The sequence below is a fragment of the Cucumis sativus genome, chromosome 3 (genome assembly GCF_000004075.3).
Source record: "Cucumis sativus cultivar 9930 chromosome 3, Cucumber_9930_V3, whole genome shotgun sequence".
Taxonomy (NCBI): Eukaryota; Viridiplantae; Streptophyta; class Magnoliopsida; order Cucurbitales; family Cucurbitaceae; genus Cucumis; species Cucumis sativus.
Window position 1 is genome coordinate 8,062,611 of NC_026657.2, and position 20,870 is coordinate 8,083,480.

A 20,870-nucleotide genomic window follows, 5' to 3' on the forward strand; every position below is an offset into this window, starting at 1 on the left:
ATTATTCTATAAGCTGTAAATATTTTATCAGCTTGTTGTATTTTTTAAATACCCCTAATTAATATGATAAATACCAAACTATACTGCTAAAACCTTTAAGTTGTGCATATTAATATTCAAAATTAATAATTACACCCGTTAAATTTTACAACCAAATCAATTTATATCCTTGCAACTTCTTAGAATACACAAGCTAAATTGGATGTCTATTTGACACTGTATAATGTTTTAATTGGTACATTTATAAGTATGGTGTATTGTTTTTCAAACAAAATTTGAATGGCAAGTGTAAATTGAGACACATGCTATACCATCTAGGTCATCTTTGTGTTAAACGTAGGACGACTCGTTTTGTTTGTTTTTTTACTTTACCATTTATATCACATTTGTTGCACTTTTGTCTCAATCACCTACACTCTCTTTCTTTCATCGTACGTGCATTTCCCCTTCACATCATTCTCTCGGATATTGTTCAAATGTTTGTTTGTCCACTTTGAAGATAACTCATGCTTGGACTTAAGGTCACCAATTGATTGTTCATTGCCGCGTAAACAAACCCTTACACTCATGTTTCTAGTTGCCTTCCAACTATCTATCGTGAGAATGGTGGTTTGAGGGACGAACATATATCGACAAGGGGAACGGAGAAAGCAACCATCATCATGCGAGTTTGAGTGCTTTGTGATGTATGTAAATGATTAGTTCTCTGTGTTTTATAACGTGGATCATCCGTTAGTATACGACCAAGTTTTAATATTTAGTCATTTGAATTTTTTAAATTGATTTCAATTGAGTACTTAAGGGGTGAGATTGATTTCAATTTATTCCATACCTAACAAAAAATAAAAAAAGAATAAAAGAATCAATAAAGTTATAAATTAAATTTCCCTATCTAGGATCAACATTAGAATCTAATTTATAATCTTATCTAATAATTATTTTAAACCTACCCATAAAATTTTAAAATATAAATAGAACATAAAATTAAAACAAAATTCAAAATTGAATGTTTTAGAATCTAAATACTAAATTAAAATCAAATTAAAAACTAAAAATAAAAAATCCTCCTACATTGATCAAAATAAAAATTGTATATAAAAAAAATGTATATATATATTTTATCTTTGATGCACCATTTAATAGATTAGTACCGAGTACGTCCGTCCGGACCGGTTAAAGAGTGCCTCGACGGTTCGAGCCGGTTGATAATGATATAAATCCTGACCCGAGAAGGGGCTGAACCGGAAGGTCCAAGGAGAGAGAGAGAGCGAAGAGTAAAAGAGGGTCTTCAATGCCCAGAATTCAAAAAGTACAGTGATAGACGAACAAACGAAGACGAAGATGGCAGCCAGGCAAATGGAAGAGATTCAAAGGAAGCTATCAATGCTCAATTACCCTAGAGCCAATGCTCCTGCCCAGTCCCTCCTCTTTGCCGGCATGGAACGCTATGCCCTTCTTGAGTGGCTTTTCTTCCGGTACCCACTTTTCATTGATCTTTCAATCACGTACTTCAAACTATTCGAATTGTATTTCCAAGACTTTGTTTTCATCCTTAATTGAATTTGAAGTTTAGTCATTCACCGGAGAATTGGACGTTTAATGGCTTATTTATTGCATTGCTTTCTCAAATTGTAGTTTGTTGGGTGATAAGTCGCCGTTCTCCCAACAAAATATCCAAGGAGATGCTATTGATCGCGATGAAGAAACTGGTCGTATTCAGTGTTAGTATTCTCATTTCCTGCTTCACGATTATATGTTTAATTACACAGTAGCATATGGGGTAAACTCAATTTTTGTATCTCTGGCTAATCAAATTACATGGATGTTTGTTTAACCTTCATGCTTTATAGGGATTAGTTTTGTAGATCGGGCTTCCTTATACGGGTTTGTGATGAGCATGTAATTAGGCGTCAAGATGGTATATGAATTAACAACTATGAAGTAATTGAGTCACTAAAAATGAATACCTCTGTGTTATTCTACTTCTGGTAAGTTGGTTGGTCACGGCTTTAAAAGTGATAAATTATCTCTTCAGCGTGTTAAAATTCCCGTCTGTCTCCTGCCATTGAGTTTTATTTTAGTATCTGTTGCTTTTATTTTCATTTTAGTGCCCTCATTTAAAATTTGGTTTCTATCACTGGATCAATCAGTGTGTCATAACCAGTGGCTGTATTTTTCAGATCTGGCAGAAATCGCAAAGTTTCTCGGTATTACAACCACTATTGATACTGAAGTTATCCAAGTTTGTTTCTGAATTCCTTCTACTCTTTGTACGATTAAGATTAATTGAAGCCATCTGTCTCTATAGACTATAAATTTCGTATTAAACTTGCTATTAAGTAACCTATCAAAATTAGTCACTCCAACCTGAATCGCCTTGTATTTCTTTCACAATGTAATGTGCAAGGAGGGTGTATATGCACTCCCTTGTTTCCAGTAACAGCCATATCATTGTGTTCTGTACAAGTCCTCAGACTGAAAATTGTGTCTGGTTTATATAACATGCAATCAAGCTTTATGTATTCACTTGATTACAGATTAGCAAACATCTTCACTGCCTATGTGCCATCTTGGTAACTCTATGCTTGTACTTTACAGGGACGAGGAAGCTATGAGGAGCGAACTGAAATGATTCGTCTTATTGTCGATCTTGTTGAGGCAAGCATCTATGCAGATAATCCAGATTGGAGGTTGTCATTTGTTTAGTTTGTATTGGTAATATTGTTCAATCTTCTTTAAATTAGTAAGAATATTGGAAATCAGTGTTTTTGTAATATTGTTTCTGCAGTGTTGATGAGCAGGTAGCCAAAGACATACAACTCATCGACTCTATTGCAGAGAAACAGGCTCAAATATTCTCAGAAGAATGCAAATTGTTTCCTGCCGATGTTCAAATTCAGTCTATATATCCATTGTAATGATCCTCCTACATCAATCTATATAGACTGATTTTTTTCTTAGAATTGTTGATTCTTCTTGGATATCCACAAGCTAAATGGAAACCTGTCTTTCTCTTCTTCTGATTGCTCAAAATACTCCAAATATTGTCAGTTTGAGCCATGTTCTCTGGATCTGACATCTGCCCATTTCTTCAATCTGGTTTATCTTGTTAATTTGCCCCTTCTATCATTTTTTATGATAAACAATATGTAAACATGCCTACTACTGCCATATCCACACACAGTTATATTGATCCAAGTTATTCTGCTTTGGGATTTTATACTCCCTCTTTTTGAGGAAGCCGTAGTCTTGCAAACGCTGTTCTGCTAGTTTAAACTCTTAGTGATTAAACATTTTAGCTTGACCTCTAAATTGCTATCTATGGTTATTTATATATATATACTCTACCATAATTTTGATGTTGAATCTCAGAGACATCTTTTCACCATTTGATTTTAAAATTAAATTATAGCATTATGTTGCCTAATCAAGATTTTTTTTTCAGGCCAGATGTTTCTGAGCTGGAAACTAAGCTGGCAGAGCAATCCAAGATACTTTTGAATCTTCAACAGAAAGTTGATGATTTAGCGTCAAAGGTTTCTGCTCCTTTCTCTCACCTTAAAGGAAAATTTGACCCTGCTGTCAGTCTCCTATTGGAACTGCCCTCCAACTGGGATATGTTCCAGATTCATTACCCTGATTTGCATCATTTTCAATAAAAACAACTTAAACAATAGATGGCCATTTATGTCGTGGTCATCGATTTGAGAAAAATATAGCTGGTCAAGGTGGTGGTCTATTTACTAGGTTTCTCTGGTGATAATGCGATTTTTGAGTTATGGCTTCTTTTCCCCAACATTTTTTCTGTCCTTTTTCTATTCTGACCTTTTCCAATCTGCATACGACTGACTAGTTATTGCATACTATAAATGATTAGGTTTTAACATTTTGTTTGGATTTGAGGTGGCACTTTTGTAGTGTGAAATATAGATTTATTTTTAATGTTGCCTCGTTTGATATCTTGTGAATCTTCTTGTATTTTCTTTTTTGTAGCATGCTTACAACCCAGATGAAGAGTATACGGAGGTAGAATCTCAACTGCGGGCACACTTGGAATCTTTTCTTGAAACAGCAAGATCTTTTAACATTATTTATACCAAGGTTTGTCTCAACTGCGATTGAAGGCTCTCTATTTCGTGGTTTGTTAACTCTGTCATAAAGAGGCTGGTGATGGATTCACACTTTCTTGAAAACCAACTATTTATGCTGCTTAATCTACGTTTTTATAAGCTAAATGAGGTCCTGTTTAAACTAATATATGGTAGCCTAAGTGGATGTTTTTCTGCATATATTCACTTGAAAGGATAGGTCGGAATGGATATCCATTTTTGCTATTGATCCTGATTATCATTTTTATGGTAGGAAATCCGTCCTTGGACACACATGATGGAGGTTCCACAGCTTCATGGCTTTGGTCCAGCTGCCAACCGATTGTTGGAAGCATACAATATGCTATTGAAGGTATCCTTTTGCCAATTATTTTGTTTTTATGATACTGATTTATTTATGTTCTTTGCTGCAAGCGCATTTGATATGTTTTTTTCCTTCTAATAATTGAAAACTGTTTAATTGATTGTAAGAAGTACAAAAAAGGATATCAAGGTGAACCCAAACCGGGCTAGTAACTAGTAAGGAAAAAGTTCTGTGACAGCACAAAGATAAATCAGTTGAATTACAAAAGAACTTGGATATTTTGCATCAGGAAAGCCACAAAGACGATATGATCCCTGTAAAAAGCAAAATACTTATCATCCCCCATAAAAGTTCTGTTGCTTCTTTCTAACCAAGTAAAAGGCCTGGTTTCTTTTTAAACTTTATTCAAAAATTGAAAGAAGTACTGGTTTCCTGTTGTATTGTGGTCTTGAAATGCATTTAATTGTTTCATATTCTTTTTATAGCTAAAAGTTGTAATGTGTTATGGTGTTGTTAATGGCAGTTCTTGGGCAACTTGAGGAATCTTAGAGATTCTCATGCAGCTTTGGCTATTGGATCTTCGGAAACGATTGCTGGAGAGCCATCTTCTGTCACAAGAATTATATCAGAATGTGAGTCGGCACTGACGTTCCTAAATCGTGATCTTGGTATTCTCTCGGCTTCCATTGCTCGTGAACGTGGCCAGCAGGGTGAAGAGGTTACTTTATGATGAAAGAATGTGTAATAGATCTTGCATTTGCAATTGGGATTAGTGTGCAGGCACGGCGACCGATTTCTGATTACTTAAACCAAGAGTGTAATTATACGAAAACAATTCCTGGTATGCAATTTAGCGAAGGTGTATCGTCCTGTGATCAGTGTTGTATTGTACCCATCAACTGACTGTTATTGCCGTTTGTCTATAGTGAATTTTTTTTTTTTATCACATTGACATCCTTTGTATCTCTACAGCGCTTGTAGTCTGTTTGAAGGGCACATCAAATTGGAATTTCCATTCCAACTGTCAACTCTGTCTCTTCCCTGATATACACCCAAGCATTTTTGGAACATTTTCGATTCGAACATTGCATCGATTGTGTTAGCTTGTAGAATCCTCTTAGAATTTAAGTAGTAATATTAGTTGTCAAATCCTTTTATTGTTAATCATTGGTAGAGATTTAGTTGAGTAAAACCTTTGTTGATTATTCTCGTTACAACAACTGCTTTTTCTAGAGATTTTGATTGTATCCACATCAACGTTTTACAATTAACAACTAAATAGAAATATGTTAGAATTTACAGAGAACTCGAAAAACATACAAAATGGTGCAGTCCTAACAAGAATTTTGATTGTCACACTATTTTAGTTATTGTCACAAAACTCCAATTCCAAATTTTGCTCAAATTTCTGTTTTTACTCAATTGTATTTTTATCCAAAGATATTATTGCTTGAATTCTTTTGTTAATGCTTACCGAAAAACTGTTTTTTTTGTTGTGTTTCTTCGTGCCAAGGAAGTATAAATCCTTCACTAAATTTTGTTTATTAAGTTATTTGTAATGCGACCAAAGTTTTATGTCACGTAAATAAATGAGTGATAATAAATATACAAGGATAAATATCTCTCTTGGCATGATGAGATGGTTTACTAATTAAAGGAAAATGAGAATTTGAAAATACAAAATCAAAATAAAATTGCGTGATAACGTAATTAAACCTAAGAAAAACTCAATACAACAAAACTTCCCGCGCTGTTTTTTAATGTCGATACTAGCCGCCGATGAAACCGCCAAAATTCTGTTCCAATTTCAACAATACACCAGAACCTTCGCAAGAATTTCTTCGTTCTTCTCTACTGAAAACTCTTTCTTCTGCCAAAAACACCCCACAGCTACGCACTGTTCATTCCCTAATCATCACTTCAGGTTTGAGCCTCTCCGTCATCTTTTCCGGCAAACTCATCAGCAAGTACGCCCAGGTTAAAGACCCAATTTCTTCTGTTTCAGTTTTTCGCTCTATTTCTCCAACTAACAATGTCTATCTATGGAATTCAATTATACGTGCTCTTACCCACAATGGTCTCTTCACTCAAGCACTTGGATATTACACTGAGATGCGTGAAAAAAAGCTCCAACCCGATGCTTTTACCTTTCCTTCTGTTATCAATTCATGTGCCCGGATTTTGGACTTGGAATTGGGTTGCATTGTTCATGAACATGCTATGGAAATGGGTTTTGAATCGGATTTATATATTGGCAATGCATTGATCGATATGTATTCTAGATTTGTTGATCTTGATAATGCACGTTATGTGTTTGAGGAAATGTCTAACCGAGACAGTGTATCGTGGAATAGTTTGATTTCTGGGTATTGTTCTAATGGGTTTTGGGAGGACGCTCTGGACATGTATCACAAGTTCAGAATGACTGGGATGGTACCTGATTGTTTCACTATGTCCAGCGTTTTACTCGCTTGTGGAAGCTTAATGGCTGTTAAAGAGGGTGTGGCTGTTCACGGGGTGATTGAGAAGATTGGAATTGCTGGGGATGTTATTATAGGCAACGGGCTTCTTTCCATGTACTTCAAGTTTGAAAGACTAAGAGAAGCACGTCGGGTATTTTCCAAGATGGCTGTGAAGGACTCAGTTACTTGGAATACCATGATTTGTGGGTATGCTCAACTGGGGCGTCATGAAGCATCTGTTAAGTTATTTATGGATATGATAGATGGATTCGTTCCAGATATGTTGTCAATTACATCAACCATTCGTGCTTGTGGACAGTCAGGAGATCTGCAGGTTGGAAAGTTTGTCCATAAGTACTTAATTGGGAGCGGGTTTGAATGTGATACTGTGGCATGTAATATCCTTATAGATATGTATGCCAAGTGTGGGGATCTTTTGGCTGCACAGGAAGTCTTTGACACAACGAAATGCAAGGATTCTGTGACATGGAACTCACTAATTAACGGTTACACTCAAAGTGGCTATTATAAAGAGGGGCTGGAAAGTTTTAAAATGATGAAAATGGAAAGAAAACCAGATTCTGTCACTTTTGTTCTGCTCCTATCTATATTTTCTCAGTTAGCTGATATAAATCAGGGGAGAGGAATTCATTGCGATGTGATAAAATTTGGCTTTGAAGCTGAACTTATCATTGGCAATTCTCTTCTGGATGTGTATGCTAAATGTGGTGAAATGGATGACTTATTGAAGGTGTTTTCATACATGAGTGCCCATGACATTATCTCATGGAATACCGTTATTGCTTCAAGTGTTCATTTTGATGATTGCACTGTAGGGTTTCAGATGATTAATGAAATGAGGACTGAAGGGTTGATGCCAGACGAGGCCACGGTACTAGGTATCTTGCCAATGTGTTCGTTGCTTGCAGTAAGGCGACAAGGGAAAGAGATCCATGGCTATATTTTCAAGTCGGGATTTGAATCCAATGTCCCAATTGGGAATGCCCTAATTGAAATGTACTCCAAATGTGGTAGTTTAGAAAACTGTATTAAAGTATTCAAATATATGAAAGAAAAAGATGTGGTGACATGGACTGCATTGATCTCTGCATTCGGAATGTATGGAGAGGGCAAAAAAGCATTAAAAGCTTTTCAGGATATGGAGTTGAGTGGTGTTCTTCCTGATTCTGTTGCTTTCATTGCCTTCATTTTTGCCTGCAGTCATTCTGGAATGGTCAAAGAGGGGCTCAGATTCTTTGATCGAATGAAAACAGACTACAATCTTGAGCCCAGGATGGAACATTATGCTTGTGTCGTTGATCTTCTGGCTCGATCTGGCTTACTAGCTCAGGCAGAGGAGTTTATTCTGTCAATGCCAATGAAACCAGATGCAAGTTTATGGGGAGCTTTACTTAGTGCCTGTCGAGCAAGAGGGAACACAAATATCGCTCAACGTGTCTCAAAGAAAATTCTTGAGTTGAACTCAGATGATACTGGGTATTATGTGCTTGTATCAAATATTTATGCTACCTTAGGGAAGTGGGATCAGGTGAAAACGGTTAGAAATTCCATGAAAACAAAAGGACTCAAGAAAGAACCTGGAAGTAGCTGGATTGAGATTCAGAAAAGGGTCTATGTTTTTAGGACTGGTGATAAATCATTTGAACAGTATGACAAGGTCAAAGATTTACTTGAATACCTTGTCAGGTTAATGGCCAAGGAAGGTTACGTTGCAGACCTGCAATTTGCTTTGCATGACGTCGAGGAAGATGATAAGAGAGACATGCTATGTGGGCACAGTGAAAGACTTGCAATCGCCTTTGGATTGTTAAATACAAAACCAGGGAGCCCTCTGCTGGTAATGAAAAACCTTCGAGTATGTGGAGATTGTCATACTGTAACTAAGTACATAACTAAGATAATGCAAAGAGAAATACTAGTGAGAGATGCCAATCGCTTTCACCGTTTCAAGGATGGAGCCTGTAGTTGTGGAGATCACTGGTGAATAATCATTATTTCTAGTACCTGATTGCGTCTTCACATTGGACTACAAATAGTCCAGTTGAACTGCTTCATCTTTGTCCAAGTTTAGTGCAAATTCAAGAAGGTTCGCCTCCTGCTAAGTTACACGATTGCTGTCAATCTGCGTAACCTTGGATGTTATAATTTTTTTTAAAAAAATTTCGACAAACTAAAAGAAGATTTAGCTCAAGACATGCACTTTAGAGCAATCTACGAGAGCATTGGATGCCACATGATATTGTCCAAAAAGGTAGGATTATGAAAATGCACATAGAGTGCTAGCTACTGCGTGGCTGGTAATTCTATTTTGATATGGCTACCATTTTCCCCAATGATATATCTTGCACTAGAGCATGTTCTTTGATGTGAACCATTGTATGCGCATTCCATGCAGATTTTTCCAACTCTTGATGACCTCTCGTGCTGGCCTATGAATCAAATTTTAAAGGTTCGTCTTTCTTTCATTCCTTCTGATTTCTCTTTCTACCGAGTGTTCTTAAAAACTTGAAGTCCTAAGCAGTGAAAGTGAAGGGGAAAAGAACGATAACACACATTTTTACTATCAACTGTTCCATTTATAGAAGAACAGGTGAATAGAGGTATAAAAAATCAATCAAAACAAACGATTTCAATGAGATAGAAGAAGAATGTCACGTTCTGTTAATTTCTCGTTCTCTTCCAGAATTGAACTGTTTCCTTTCACTGATGTGGTAAATATTTCTTCTACAAGTCAACGTAGGTTGCTTAGCTGAGGATGGGAAAATTAATCTCTTTTGTGGTTGGCAATCGTTTGTCCAACTTAACCTTTATTGTAATTAATTTCAGTATTCTATTGCCATGCAGTTCTCGCGCACTCTGCCTTTGCCTTCAGTTTCTCTCTTAAAGGCCACTTTGATAATTGGAGATTCTGGAATTGTTCACGGCCAGTTTCTGACCTCCTTTAAGGAGATATTTAGCTATGAACCCAAAGATAACTCAAACAGTGAAGACATTATATCATCGACTAAAAGGTTAGACACTCAAATTTCTATTCGCTTTATCTGTTCATAAATAATCAATTAATTAGAGAGTGCTCAAAGTTTGTTAATTTGCTTCAGATGAGTAGTGAGTTTTCTATTGTGCTTTACAAATTATAAATCTATATGGCTATATCCCAAACCCATGTTATACAAAAATTAATTCACAATTCAGTATAGATGAGACATAATCTACCTTTAAGTTCTATAAGCTTAAATTTATTAAAATCATAGAACAAACACGAAACACCACTTCGAACACAGGGACCTGCGAAAGTAAATACCATACCCTTGTAAAAATATTACAAAGGTCTCTATGAGGTCTAAAACCACAATCAATTCACAACATACTTCATGACAAGTTGAAAAGCTGATACACAACTCAATCTCACTTAAACTCTCCTGATGACAATTAATTACTATACCTTTCCTCCCTCGCACGATCTCTAACAATCTGAGTCTGCTTTTACAACTACTGTATTATTCTATAGAACAATAGATTTGGTTACTGTCTAGAGGAAGGAAAGTTGGATATCCAAGGTTCTTAATTATTCTTGTTTAGTCATATAGGTTTGATACAATGCTTGGTACTTAGTGATAAGCTTGTCTCTAGGTGGCCAGTTTTCATTGATGATTGGAGCAGCAGCAAATTCCTTTGTCCATTTGGATAAAAGGGGAAACCTTTCTTCAGTTATCAATTCAAGTCCAACAACTTCCTCCATTACACTAACTATGTTTGCAAGCCACCCAACTGCAATATCCACAAACCCAATGGCCTCTCCTCCAAAGAACCTCTTTCCTTTTAACTCTTCTTCCAAATGCTTCAAATTCTCCATGGCTTCTTCCACACCTTCCTCTCTCACTTTCCCTTGGTTCATAAACACTTTCTTTATAGATTCCAAAACCTACACTTAAAAAAGAGAGTTCAATATGACTTTCAAAATGGTTAAAACTCAAAAATATTTTAGGTCAATGATATGAATCAATAAAAGGACTCAAATTATGGTCCACAGTTTTAAAATTACGAGAGTTCTATTTTGAAAATCAATCACTTTGTTTGACAACTCAAAATACTTTTTGAAGTACTTTCAAATTTTATTTTGAACAACTTTTATGGAAGAGTTTAAATCAAAATGTTTTCTTTTAAATACTTTTTTTCTAGTCTATTCAAGCAACTCTTATTATTTTCAAAACTAAATACTTGATAAGTCTTATCAAACCATGCACACAATTTACCTTTTTTTCCTCAAGGTTTCTTTCTCAACTATTTTTTTTATTTGATAAAAAGAATCTAAAAAAGCACTTGAAAGTTTATGTAAAATTCTCTCTTTGTTACAAGGCTAAATTCCCTGTTTTTGGAATTTGGGTAATATCTTAAATTTTTTGCGTTACGAATGGTAAATTCCTTCTTTTCCTATTAAACATAAAAAGTGTAAAATTATTGTTAATGATTTTTGTTTGGTTAATTACAATTTTATACTTCAATTGTCCAATTTTAGAAAATCTAATCCCAAGAAATCCTAAATTTAGTCTTCATGGTTGATTTTTTTTTTTCACACCTTTTTTTCTCAAGCATTTTTTACCAAAAAATTTATAACATATTCACCTGTTGTAATGTATATATATATATATATATATTATTGTTGTTGTTGTTATTATTATTTACTCAATATTTAAATTATTTAGAAAATATATTTTGATGAATTTTGTAAATAGTTTTAATATTTAGCTAATTAATTATTTTCTTTTTGTTAAAACTAATTTTGAAAGTCTAAATTTATAATTTATTATAAAAATTGAAATTCAACCCACTTTTGACATTTTTGTTTTCTAAGAAGAATAAATGCCAATGATTAATTCGAAACCTTTTATTCTTTCTAAAATAATTGCTTTCCAACAACTAAAAAGCAGCATAAATTAAAATGAAGCGAGGAGTCACCTTGTCATCCCCAAATTTAGCCCAAAAGCGAGCAACAGCTCTCTGGTAAGGATCCTGAGGCAGTAATGGATTCTGCTTCCATGTTTCTTCGATGTATTCGAGAATAACGAGGGATTCGGCGATCGGCTTTCCGCCATGGACGAGCACTGGAACCTTCTTGTGAATGGGATTGTACTCCAAAAGCAATGGACTCTTGTTGGCCAGATCCTCATAAACGGTTTCGTATTCTATCCCTTTCAATTTCAATGCCCATACTATTCTCAGAGGGAATGGACTGGACCATGTTCTGAACAGCTTCAGCTCTTCTTCCATCTTTCCTTCTTCCCTTCTTCCCTTCCTCCTCTCTTCAATGCCAACTTAACTCTCAGTTTCCTCAGTCTTCACGTCCCTTTTTATATATTGTTCCTTTAAGTCTTCGGGAAATTTCCGTCTTTCGTCCCTCAATTGTTGGGTGCTTTGCAAATGTGCCCTTTTGTTTTGGTTTCTATTTCTGAAAATTATTCATCTAATTTTAGTCTCTTAAAATTAATTTAATACTAGAAGATGAAATATGTGAATATGTTTTTAAAATTTGAATTCACAAGGTTATATGTAACATACTATATATATATTTTTTCTTTTTGAAAAATCAACCCTAAATTAGCATTGGAGAGACCAAAGTTTGACAAGATAGTAGGGAGAAATAAAGATGAAGTTTTTAAAAAAACTAATGTGTTTTATATGCATGCATATGTGTTTGTTTTAGGACTATTTTACAAAATATGGCATAATATTTATAAATATTTTTTAAAATTGTCATTTAAAATAATTTTTGTTTAACTTAATTTTATATATGAACTTGAATTAAATAATTACATATAAATATAAAAAAGTAGGGGTGATCATTGGTTGATTAGAATCATTTTTTTTAAGTTGACAAAATTGATCCTAAATCGACCCTAGTCAATTCAGTAAAGTGTCCAACTGACCTCGACATCAATGAGCAAGGGTTGATTGAGTCGGTTTAACATTTAAAAATATTTTCTAAAATTTTTTTATTTGAAACTTTCTAAAACTAACCCTTATCGATTGATTTTGACTTGGTTGATCGATTCCGTTTTTCGATCTATCATGCTTACCCCTATAAAAATGTATTAATAATTGATGAATACTTTTCATTAATTTACGTCGTTTGTTTTGAAGCATTAATAAATGTCCTTTAAAAACAATTACTTTATTTTAAAAAAAATAATATTTATAATATAACAAATAATTTTATTCTTTTTTTCCATCCAACAGTGAAAGTACTTTTACACTAAACATTAATCATAAGTAGTTGATCATTAAATTTGGTAGTTTAATTATTAAAGATAATTAAATGAGTATACATTGATTCGAGTATTAATATTTAATAATTAATACTTTATATTAAACATTTATTGTACTTAAATTACACTTATAAATGTATCAATCAGAACTTATTAAGTCTACATGGTAGATTGATAATAATTACTTAAAATAAATGTTAGTGACCAATTAATATTAATTATACAAGGCTTCTTTGATAAATTGTCCTTGCACACGTATATCGAAAAATTTCACTTTGCTATATATATATATATATTAATTTTATACATCTATTAAAAAACTATATCTTACAACTTTTTACTCCAAACATAAACTTTAAGTGACATTTAAGGCAAATAATTTGTTATTATATATCTAAGTCATTATTGTTTATGTTTGAAATATATAGATTATTTTAATTTGAGTTATACTCTTGCTAAACCATAACAAATATTAAAGAATTGATGAGTGTTACAAGATAATATTTAATGTAATTATTATATATAATTTTGGTCCCAAATTAACATTATTCATGTATATCCAAAATTTTATGGCATAACTCCGGGAAACAATTGGTTGTTCTCAACCTAACAAAATTGAACCCCCAACTCTAAACTTGTTTCACTCCTTTGATACGATTGACCCTAAATTATAGTTTGATCGTTGGTCACGTGGAAGTGAAATTGGGTAAGAATACAATTAATAGAAGTTCAAGGGCATATGAAAGCAAAAAAGAAGAATAAGAAAATAGGATTGGGAGGGACGTTGTTTGCCTTTGACGGCTTCTGCTGTTCCACGTGTCGTCTTATGACGACGTAATACATGACGTCGTGGTGTTGCCTGTCGTTGTTACCTTTGGTCTTCGTTGGCGGCCACGTCAAACAAAATCGCTTCGAATCTCCCTTATGGGCCTTTTAATTTGGGCCTCTAATTTTCGTGGAAAAGTTGCAAACAATCACCCAAATGTGTACAAGTTTATTTATCACTGACATTAGATAATATTATCGATAAGCTTTTCTATATATACAATTTTTAAAAAATGTTATTATATATTTAATTATTACTTTTAAAATTTTTATCTTTTGTAATTGCTCTATGTTTGTGTTAGACTATATAACATGTTTGGTTCTTGATACCTTTATTTTTCTTTTCTTTTTTTTCTTAAAGTAAAGTAAGTAGCAATATTAGGAATGATAATTAAGAATATAACAAATTTTAGAAAAATTGCAAATATAGCTATGGTGATTGTGTTTAAAAAAGACGTGATTAAAATAAGTAGTAAGAGGCGTAGTATTTTTTTAAAGAAAAATGTTAAATATAGTAAAACTTATGTGACCACCGGTGATAGATCATTAGTAGATTTGGTGGTTTAGGACAACCAACAACTACTATTCAAAACATAATCTATTGAAAAATATAAATCTTATCATTTTTTTTTTCATTTCTTCTACACTAAGCACTAAAGTTACACTTCCTATAATCATATTTGTTTATAATGTACTCAATACTCATTTTGATACGGTGTTTGGGTTGGGTCTTTGTTTGATATGGTGCTTTGTATTAAGTTTGATCCATTGCTTAGTGTTGAGTTTGATGCCATGTTTGAAATTCAGCTTTTGATGATATAGTACTTGGTCTTGCATTTGATATGGTTGTACTTGATATTGAATTTGACGTAGTGTTTGAGACTCTCTTAATATTGTACTTCGTATTTTGTTTGATGTTGTGTTGGAAATCCCATTTGATACGACATTTGATGTCGAGTTTGATTCAATGCTTGAAATTCATGGAACCGACGACAAAGTTGCTCAATAGAAGGTGAATTTTCTTTGATGATTGAATGTGCAAAAAATTCATCTTTCCATTTGAACAAAAGGGGAAACCTTTCTGGTGTTATCATCAATTGAGGTCCATCATGTCCAATCATTTCCTCCATTACATTGAGTGAATATGCAATCCATCCAACTACAATATCCACAAGCCCAATGCCTTCCCCTCCAAAAAACCTCTTTTCCTTTAACTCTTCTTCCAAATGCTTCCAATTCTTCAAGGCTTCTTCTCTGCCCTCTTCTTTGTCTTGGTTTGATGTGAAGGCTTTCTTTATAGATGGCAAAAGCTACAAAGTACACACAAAAAGGGTGAGTTTGAACTTATATTATTACTATTTCTCATTTTTTAGTCCTTCGTGTTTGATGAATGTAGAAATTAGCTTACGGTAAAGCGAAAATTTATTGTAATACTATCAAGTAGTTAATAACGATCAATTGTCAAAACAATTATACGTAGCGAGCAATCTAACTTATCATATCTTACTATTCTTTAATAAGTTCATGAGGCATTTAAGATTCTTTTATACTTCACCAACATCGAATGATTTTCAAATACCTTATCCTCAGCAAATTTGACTCAGAAGCGAGCAACAGCTTTCTTGTAAGGATCTTGAGAAAGCAATGGATTTTGGCTCCAAATTTCGTCGATGTATTCGAGGATGATGAGCGGTTCAACGATCGGTTTTCCATCATGAAGCAGCAGCACAGGAACATTCTTGTGGATCGGGTTATTGTTGCCATTCAGATCTTGATCATCATAAACGGTATCATATTCTAACCCTTTCAATTTCAACGCCCATACTATTCTTAGAATGTACGGACTTGACGTTCTGATCAATAGCTTTAGTTCATCTCCCATTCCTTCTCCTCTCCAACTTCTTCTCCTTTCTCAAACAGAGATCGTATACACATAGCCTAGACCACCAACCAACCCTGGAATATTATTATATTCTTAGTATTGTATTACGGTAGGAATGACTTGGGGTATCATATTTAAATTAATTGATAGAGACCTACGGGGACTTGCATGTGAACGTCCAAATAGATAGAATCGAAAGGGTATTCGAGAGAATAGTAAGAAAAGTCATTTTGTTAAGCCTCTCGGTTTGAAATAACTTAGAAGGGAAGAAATTTTGTTTGCATTTGGCAAAAAGGTCAATGAAGTGGAAATTAATATTCTTAACAAATGCGGTTTGGTCATTATTGGCGACAAGAGACAATTAGGTCAAAACGATACCTCTAGCCATAGGCTCCTCCTAGCCTTTCATGCGTCGACTATTTGAATCTGAAGTTCTTGCTATTGTCCCTTCACTCCAATAGCCTTTAATTTGGGTCTAATATAACCGAAAGACTTAAAAAGATTAGCGCATATTGAATTTTTTCAAAAGAAAGTCGCGTTAAATTATAAAAATATTTAGAAAAAGAGTAGCCAATGACACTCTTATTTTTATATTGGAAATACGACTAATGTGATAAGTAATCGTTGATATCATGAATGCTATTAAAGGATTCTTGCTTTTAAATTTATTATTTTTGTAATTTAAAAAATAGGGTAACATTGATTATATTATTATAATTTTTTTTGCGACCACTCTAATTATAAATATAGCAAAATCTATTAAAGTCTACTTATCATAGACCAAAATTGCAATCGTTCGTCTATTATTAATAAACTATGAGAGTTTACGGGATAGAAGTTTATCACCGATAGATTTTGCTATTTTTGCATTTTTTTTTTTTAAAAAATATTGCTATACGTGTTATGCTATCCAATATAATTAGCTTAAGCATAATGTGTCGATCATTCCATTTTAAGCCTTGTTATTTTTCAAAAAGATTAAAAGAGAAATAAATAATAGTTAAAAATTGGTCTTCAAAATTGTATGAAAACTTTATCATTGAATAATGAATTTCTTATAGTGAATTAACAATTTAGTATCTGAATTTTAGTATACGAACAGTTTAGTTATTTGTAACTATTTCTAATTCGTGTATAGTTGGTTCACAATATTTTAATAGTGTGTGAATGGTTCTTAAACATTCAATTATGTATGTCGAAGTGAGTTTTTCTCAAATGATTGACATGAAATGTTAAGAATTTCACATTGAAAAACTTAAAACTCATCATTTACTAATGCACTATTTCTCTCCATGTCAATTGGTTTTTGAGATAACTATTTCGATATATTAATAAATTCATGACTTAAACTTACTTTTGTTTCAAAGGTCGAAGTTTCAATTGAAAGTAAATTTTTATTTTTAGAGATGATAAAAAGGTTAGAATTAAAAATTTCAAAATTTCAAAAATCAAAATATATATAATGAGAAAATTATGTTTTAAATGTTCTTGGGCACAAAACAAAACCAAGTGTATAACTTGCATTCAAGGAAAGCAGATGTCGCTTTATTCCAACCTTCCTTTCCAACACAGAAAGGAAATGATGAACGGCAGAAACAGAATAGTTTCTGAATTTTTATCCCTTTTTTTTCTATTACAAAACCACTGGTTATGATAAATCTCCTTATCTTTGCAGCTACCGGCTCACATCTCAATCTTCATTTGCGAGGTCCGTGATCGGCGCCGGCATCTAGCATGGGACAGGCAATGGGGATATTCGGAGGTAAAGTTTTGACCTAACTTCATCTTCTTCCTAAACTTCCATTTCAATTCCTATTCGTTCTTAGCTTTCTGTTTGTATCCCGTTGATTAATCGATTAACGGATGGAGTGAATTAGCGAAACGAAAACTTCATAGTCGTATTCGATCTTATTAATGAAATTCGTTTTTCTTTTGTCTTGTTTGATGTGTTGAATTATGAGTTTTTTTTTTTCACGATGATGTGATTACAAAAATGTTCGTTCATGTGGATTGACCTCTTTGCTATCACTCTCCTCTCCTTTTTTTTTTCTTTTCATCTCCCTCTCCCTCTCCCTCTCCCTCTCCCTCATTTAAAAATAGACATTTTCGTTTTTTTTTGTATAAACATAGACTTATTTGATTCTGAGTTTTCAAATTTCAGTCCTTTAGTTTTTAAAAATAAATTTAAAAGCTTAAAAAATAACTATACTTTTATTTTAAATAGTTATATGACATTTAAATCATTCAAATTGACTTCTAAAAATCATATTTTCACTCAAAACTATTTTTAAAAATTTAAATATCATATAATTATTTTTAAAAATATAAAAAATAAATACTACTTTATAACCCCATTTACAGAAAAATAAGGAACTAAAAAGTTATACTAGGTGGGTCTATTGTTATAAACCAAAACACTAAAAAGAATTTATTTTTAAGATTTAGGGTCCTAGTATATATTAATAAAAAACTTGTGGACTAAAAAGTGGTTTATGTAGACTAAAGTATTCATTTTAAAGCTTCGTTGATCAAATAGAACTCACCCTATTTTACTAATAAAAGAAAAGAGGAAGAGTAATTCAGAATATATATAAGTATTATCCAAAATATAAAAAAAAAATCATGACTCATAAAAAGTAGTTAAAAAAAACACATTTTAGGTAATGAATTTGGGTCAAATTAGATGAGATGTTTGCAATTGCAGGAAAAGATTGGAGGAAAAATCAATTGAAGAAGATAACGGACAGAATATTTAAAATATTTAGCAAAGGTAGTGATAAGATGTCGTGTCAAGCTCTGAAAGAAGCTACCTTACATGTATACAAGTAAGAATTTCTACTCTCTTTTTTCTTTTTGTCTTGCTTCACTTCTATAGTTCATTCTTTCATTCACAATATACATTTTTGGTGGGAACTCAAAACGTGTCACCGTTTTTTATTATTTTTTTAGAAAATTGCATTAGATAACAAAAAAGAACTCACAGCATTTTTTTTTACATATTGTAAATATGATCGGTAATCGATGCTATTAGACAATAATCTGCTTTTAAATTTGTTATTTTTGCAATTTAGAAAAAGTAGGTGACATGAATTTTGTTATCATAATTTTTTTTTTGCTATTTTGGCAAACTTTCCCTAATTTTATCGAAATTGATTAATAATAATAATAATTTTTTGCTTTTAAATATAACAAAATGAAAAAAAAATATTTACAAATATCATAGACTATTTACGATGGAACAAGATAGATTGTTGTCGTGATATATACGTATAATAATCTATTTTAGTCGAACGAATAATATTTTGCTATTTTTATATAAAGTTAACTGATAACAAACAAAACAAAATAAAAAAACTTTGGAATCGCTATTTGTCGGTTAAAGTATAAAACTAAAACTAAACCAACATTGAAATATCAAAACTAAATTAGTATTTTAACATTTGTGAGGTTTGATAAGGTAATGATTAGGTTAATTCTATCTATGTGTTCTTCATCTTTCCATTGTTAAAAAACAAGACTATAAAAGCTTAAGAAAAAAACTAGGGTTTGGTATCTGTTGTTCTTTTTTCTTTTTCCTTGTCTCTTTCTTCTTCCAAATTTTAAAAATTCAAATTATTACATAAAGACCTATTTCTTTTAATTAAACATTAAAAGAAAATTATGTAATATTTGTATTATACATCTCATGAGTAAATAGATAAAATGATGCTTTTATAAATGTCTTGAAAATAAATTGAAAGCCTGACTAAAAAAATTTGATTTCACCATTTGAAATTCCTATAAAAGGTTAGAAAAGTTACCAATTTTTATGTTACTCAAAATTAAAAAATTGAAAATAGGAAACGAGAAAGGTAAATGTTATCAAATTGTTCTTAAAATTTCGAATGATTGTGCTTCAACCTTGATATTTAGAAATATTTGATTAAAATCTCGAGCTTTTTGGTGATTTGGCATTTTTAGGCTGGTTTTAATACCGAGTGTATGAATGTGATGCAGTGATATCAATAAGCATTGGCCCGGACCACATTTTAGTCCTCCCATGACGGAAGACTTTGATCAAATCGTCGAGAAAGTCTTAAAGGTACTTTGTTGATTCAATAATAACAAAAGGCTAAACAATAATGTTGTAAGAAAGTGGAAACCTTTAGTTGCTGGAAATGCATTCCATGGGCTCACCTTTGCTATTTATTGTTTGTTTGTTTAACTGTTTTCAAAGTATTTATCACGATCAAATAAAGATCATCAAACTAAAATAATTTAAAGTGAAATTAAGAAAGAAAAATTATATCTGATTCAGAACATACCACCAATATTTTGTTGTATCAAATTAGGGGTGTTGCATTGATAGCTAGTTTGGAGTCGGTTTTCCAACCAAAATGTTATCGAATCGATTATGGTTAGTTTAGTAAACGTTCAAATTGATCCCAACCGTCGAGGAGTGCTAACAAGCCTTTGGTTGATTTGTCAGTTTATTCTTTAAAAGATTTTAAAATTTTTCTATTTGAATTTTCTCCAAACTGACACCAACTACCTTTAAGTATGGTTCAATTCGTTGTGTTATAGGATAGTGATAAGAACAAGGACCAAGTAATTAACAGTGACGAATTTTTGGAGTTCATACTGCACTTGACAACCTATGCGTTTGTAACGGTGACGGGCAAAGTGCCGTTCGTCACTTTGGTGGTTGCACCGACGGTTGCATTGGTGACAAAGAAGAGTACCGAGGGCATTCCGGGTGTTGGAAAACTTGTGCAAAAAATGCCCTCTTCAGCATATGCTTTCCTCGTCACTCTTGTTGTTGTCGCCTTTCAAAACTCTAAACAACGACTTCTACTTAAATGATTTAGTTTACACTGAGTTTCATTCGTTATGTTATTCCATGCATTTATATATATATACATTCCTTTGTTATTTACATGATCTACATACGTGATTGTAAACTTATACTGTAACAATTTGAATTCAATTACTATTTGAGAGAAACCTTGTTTGTTATTTTGTTTA

General features: G+C 32.7%; 3 protein-coding genes and 1 pseudogene across 5 annotated transcripts; 2 read left to right on the forward strand and 2 right to left on the reverse strand.

Annotated features, from left to right (window-relative positions):
• The first annotated feature begins 1,267 nt into the window (after positions 1-1,267).
• Positions 1,268-5,483, forward strand: LOC101219290 (AUGMIN subunit 7). The gene is made up of 9 exons (XM_004133888.3): positions 1,268-1,475; positions 1,636-1,721; positions 2,181-2,242; positions 2,599-2,690; positions 2,789-2,914; positions 3,446-3,536; positions 3,994-4,101; positions 4,363-4,461; positions 4,937-5,483. The coding sequence occupies exons 1-9, from the start codon at positions 1,342-1,344 to the stop codon at positions 5,141-5,143; spliced, it is 1,005 nt and encodes a 334-aa protein (XP_004133936.1). The 5' UTR covers positions 1,268-1,341; the 3' UTR covers positions 5,144-5,483.
• A 630-nt stretch (positions 5,484-6,113) lies between these two features.
• LOC101218589 (pentatricopeptide repeat-containing protein At3g03580) lies at positions 6,114-20,870 on the forward strand. Of its 3 annotated transcripts, XM_004134304.3 has the most exons (8): positions 6,114-9,147; positions 9,292-9,345; positions 9,741-9,907; positions 15,575-15,771; positions 17,542-17,628; positions 18,571-18,691; positions 19,863-19,947; positions 20,430-20,870. In XM_004134304.3, the coding sequence occupies exon 1, from the start codon at positions 6,193-6,195 to the stop codon at positions 8,878-8,880; it is 2,688 nt and encodes an 895-aa protein (XP_004134352.2). In that variant the 5' UTR covers positions 6,114-6,192; the 3' UTR covers positions 8,881-9,147; positions 9,292-9,345; positions 9,741-9,907; positions 15,575-15,771; positions 17,542-17,628; positions 18,571-18,691; positions 19,863-19,947; positions 20,430-20,870. The 3 variants fall into 3 exon arrangements, with proteins under 3 accessions (XP_004134352.2, XP_031738405.1, XP_031738406.1); XM_031882545.1 differs by lacking the exons at positions 15,575-15,771; positions 17,542-17,628; positions 18,571-18,691; positions 19,863-19,947; positions 20,430-20,870 and adding an exon at positions 11,825-11,957; XM_031882546.1 differs by lacking the exons at positions 15,575-15,771; positions 17,542-17,628; positions 18,571-18,691; positions 19,863-19,947; positions 20,430-20,870 and adding an exon at positions 11,822-11,923.
• LOC101219529 (probable glutathione S-transferase) lies at positions 10,107-12,238 on the reverse strand. Its single transcript, XM_004133889.3, has 2 exons — positions 11,853-12,238; positions 10,107-10,818 (listed from the first exon to the last, which is right to left on the reverse strand). The coding sequence occupies exons 1-2, from the start codon at positions 12,162-12,164 to the stop codon at positions 10,462-10,464; spliced, it is 669 nt and encodes a 222-aa protein (XP_004133937.1). The 5' UTR covers positions 12,165-12,238; the 3' UTR covers positions 10,107-10,461.
• On the reverse strand, positions 14,472-15,900 carry LOC116402701 (annotated as a pseudogene).

Excerpts from the sequence above, each read along its gene's own strand:
- LOC101219290 (XM_004133888.3), top strand. The coding sequence starts at position 1,342 with ATGGCAGCCAGGCAAATGGAAGAGATTCAAAGGAAGCTATCAATGCTC. Across the intron at positions 2,243-2,598 it reads TTGATACTGAAGTTATCCAA|GGACGAGGAAGCTATGAGGA; the intron begins GTTTGTTTCTGA and ends TGTACTTTACAG. Across the intron at positions 2,691-2,788 it reads GCAGATAATCCAGATTGGAG|TGTTGATGAGCAGGTAGCCA; the intron begins GTTGTCATTTGT and ends TTGTTTCTGCAG.
- LOC101218589 (XM_004134304.3), top strand. The coding sequence starts at position 6,193 with ATGAAACCGCCAAAATTCTGTTCCAATTTCAACAATACACCAGAACCT.
- LOC101219529 (XM_004133889.3), bottom strand. The coding sequence starts at position 12,164 with ATGGAAGAAGAGCTGAAGCTGTTCAGAACATGGTCCAGTCCATTCCCT. Across the intron at positions 10,819-11,852 it reads CTAAATTTGGGGATGACAAG|GTTTTGGAATCTATAAAGAA; the intron begins GTGACTCCTCGC and ends TTTTAAGTGTAG.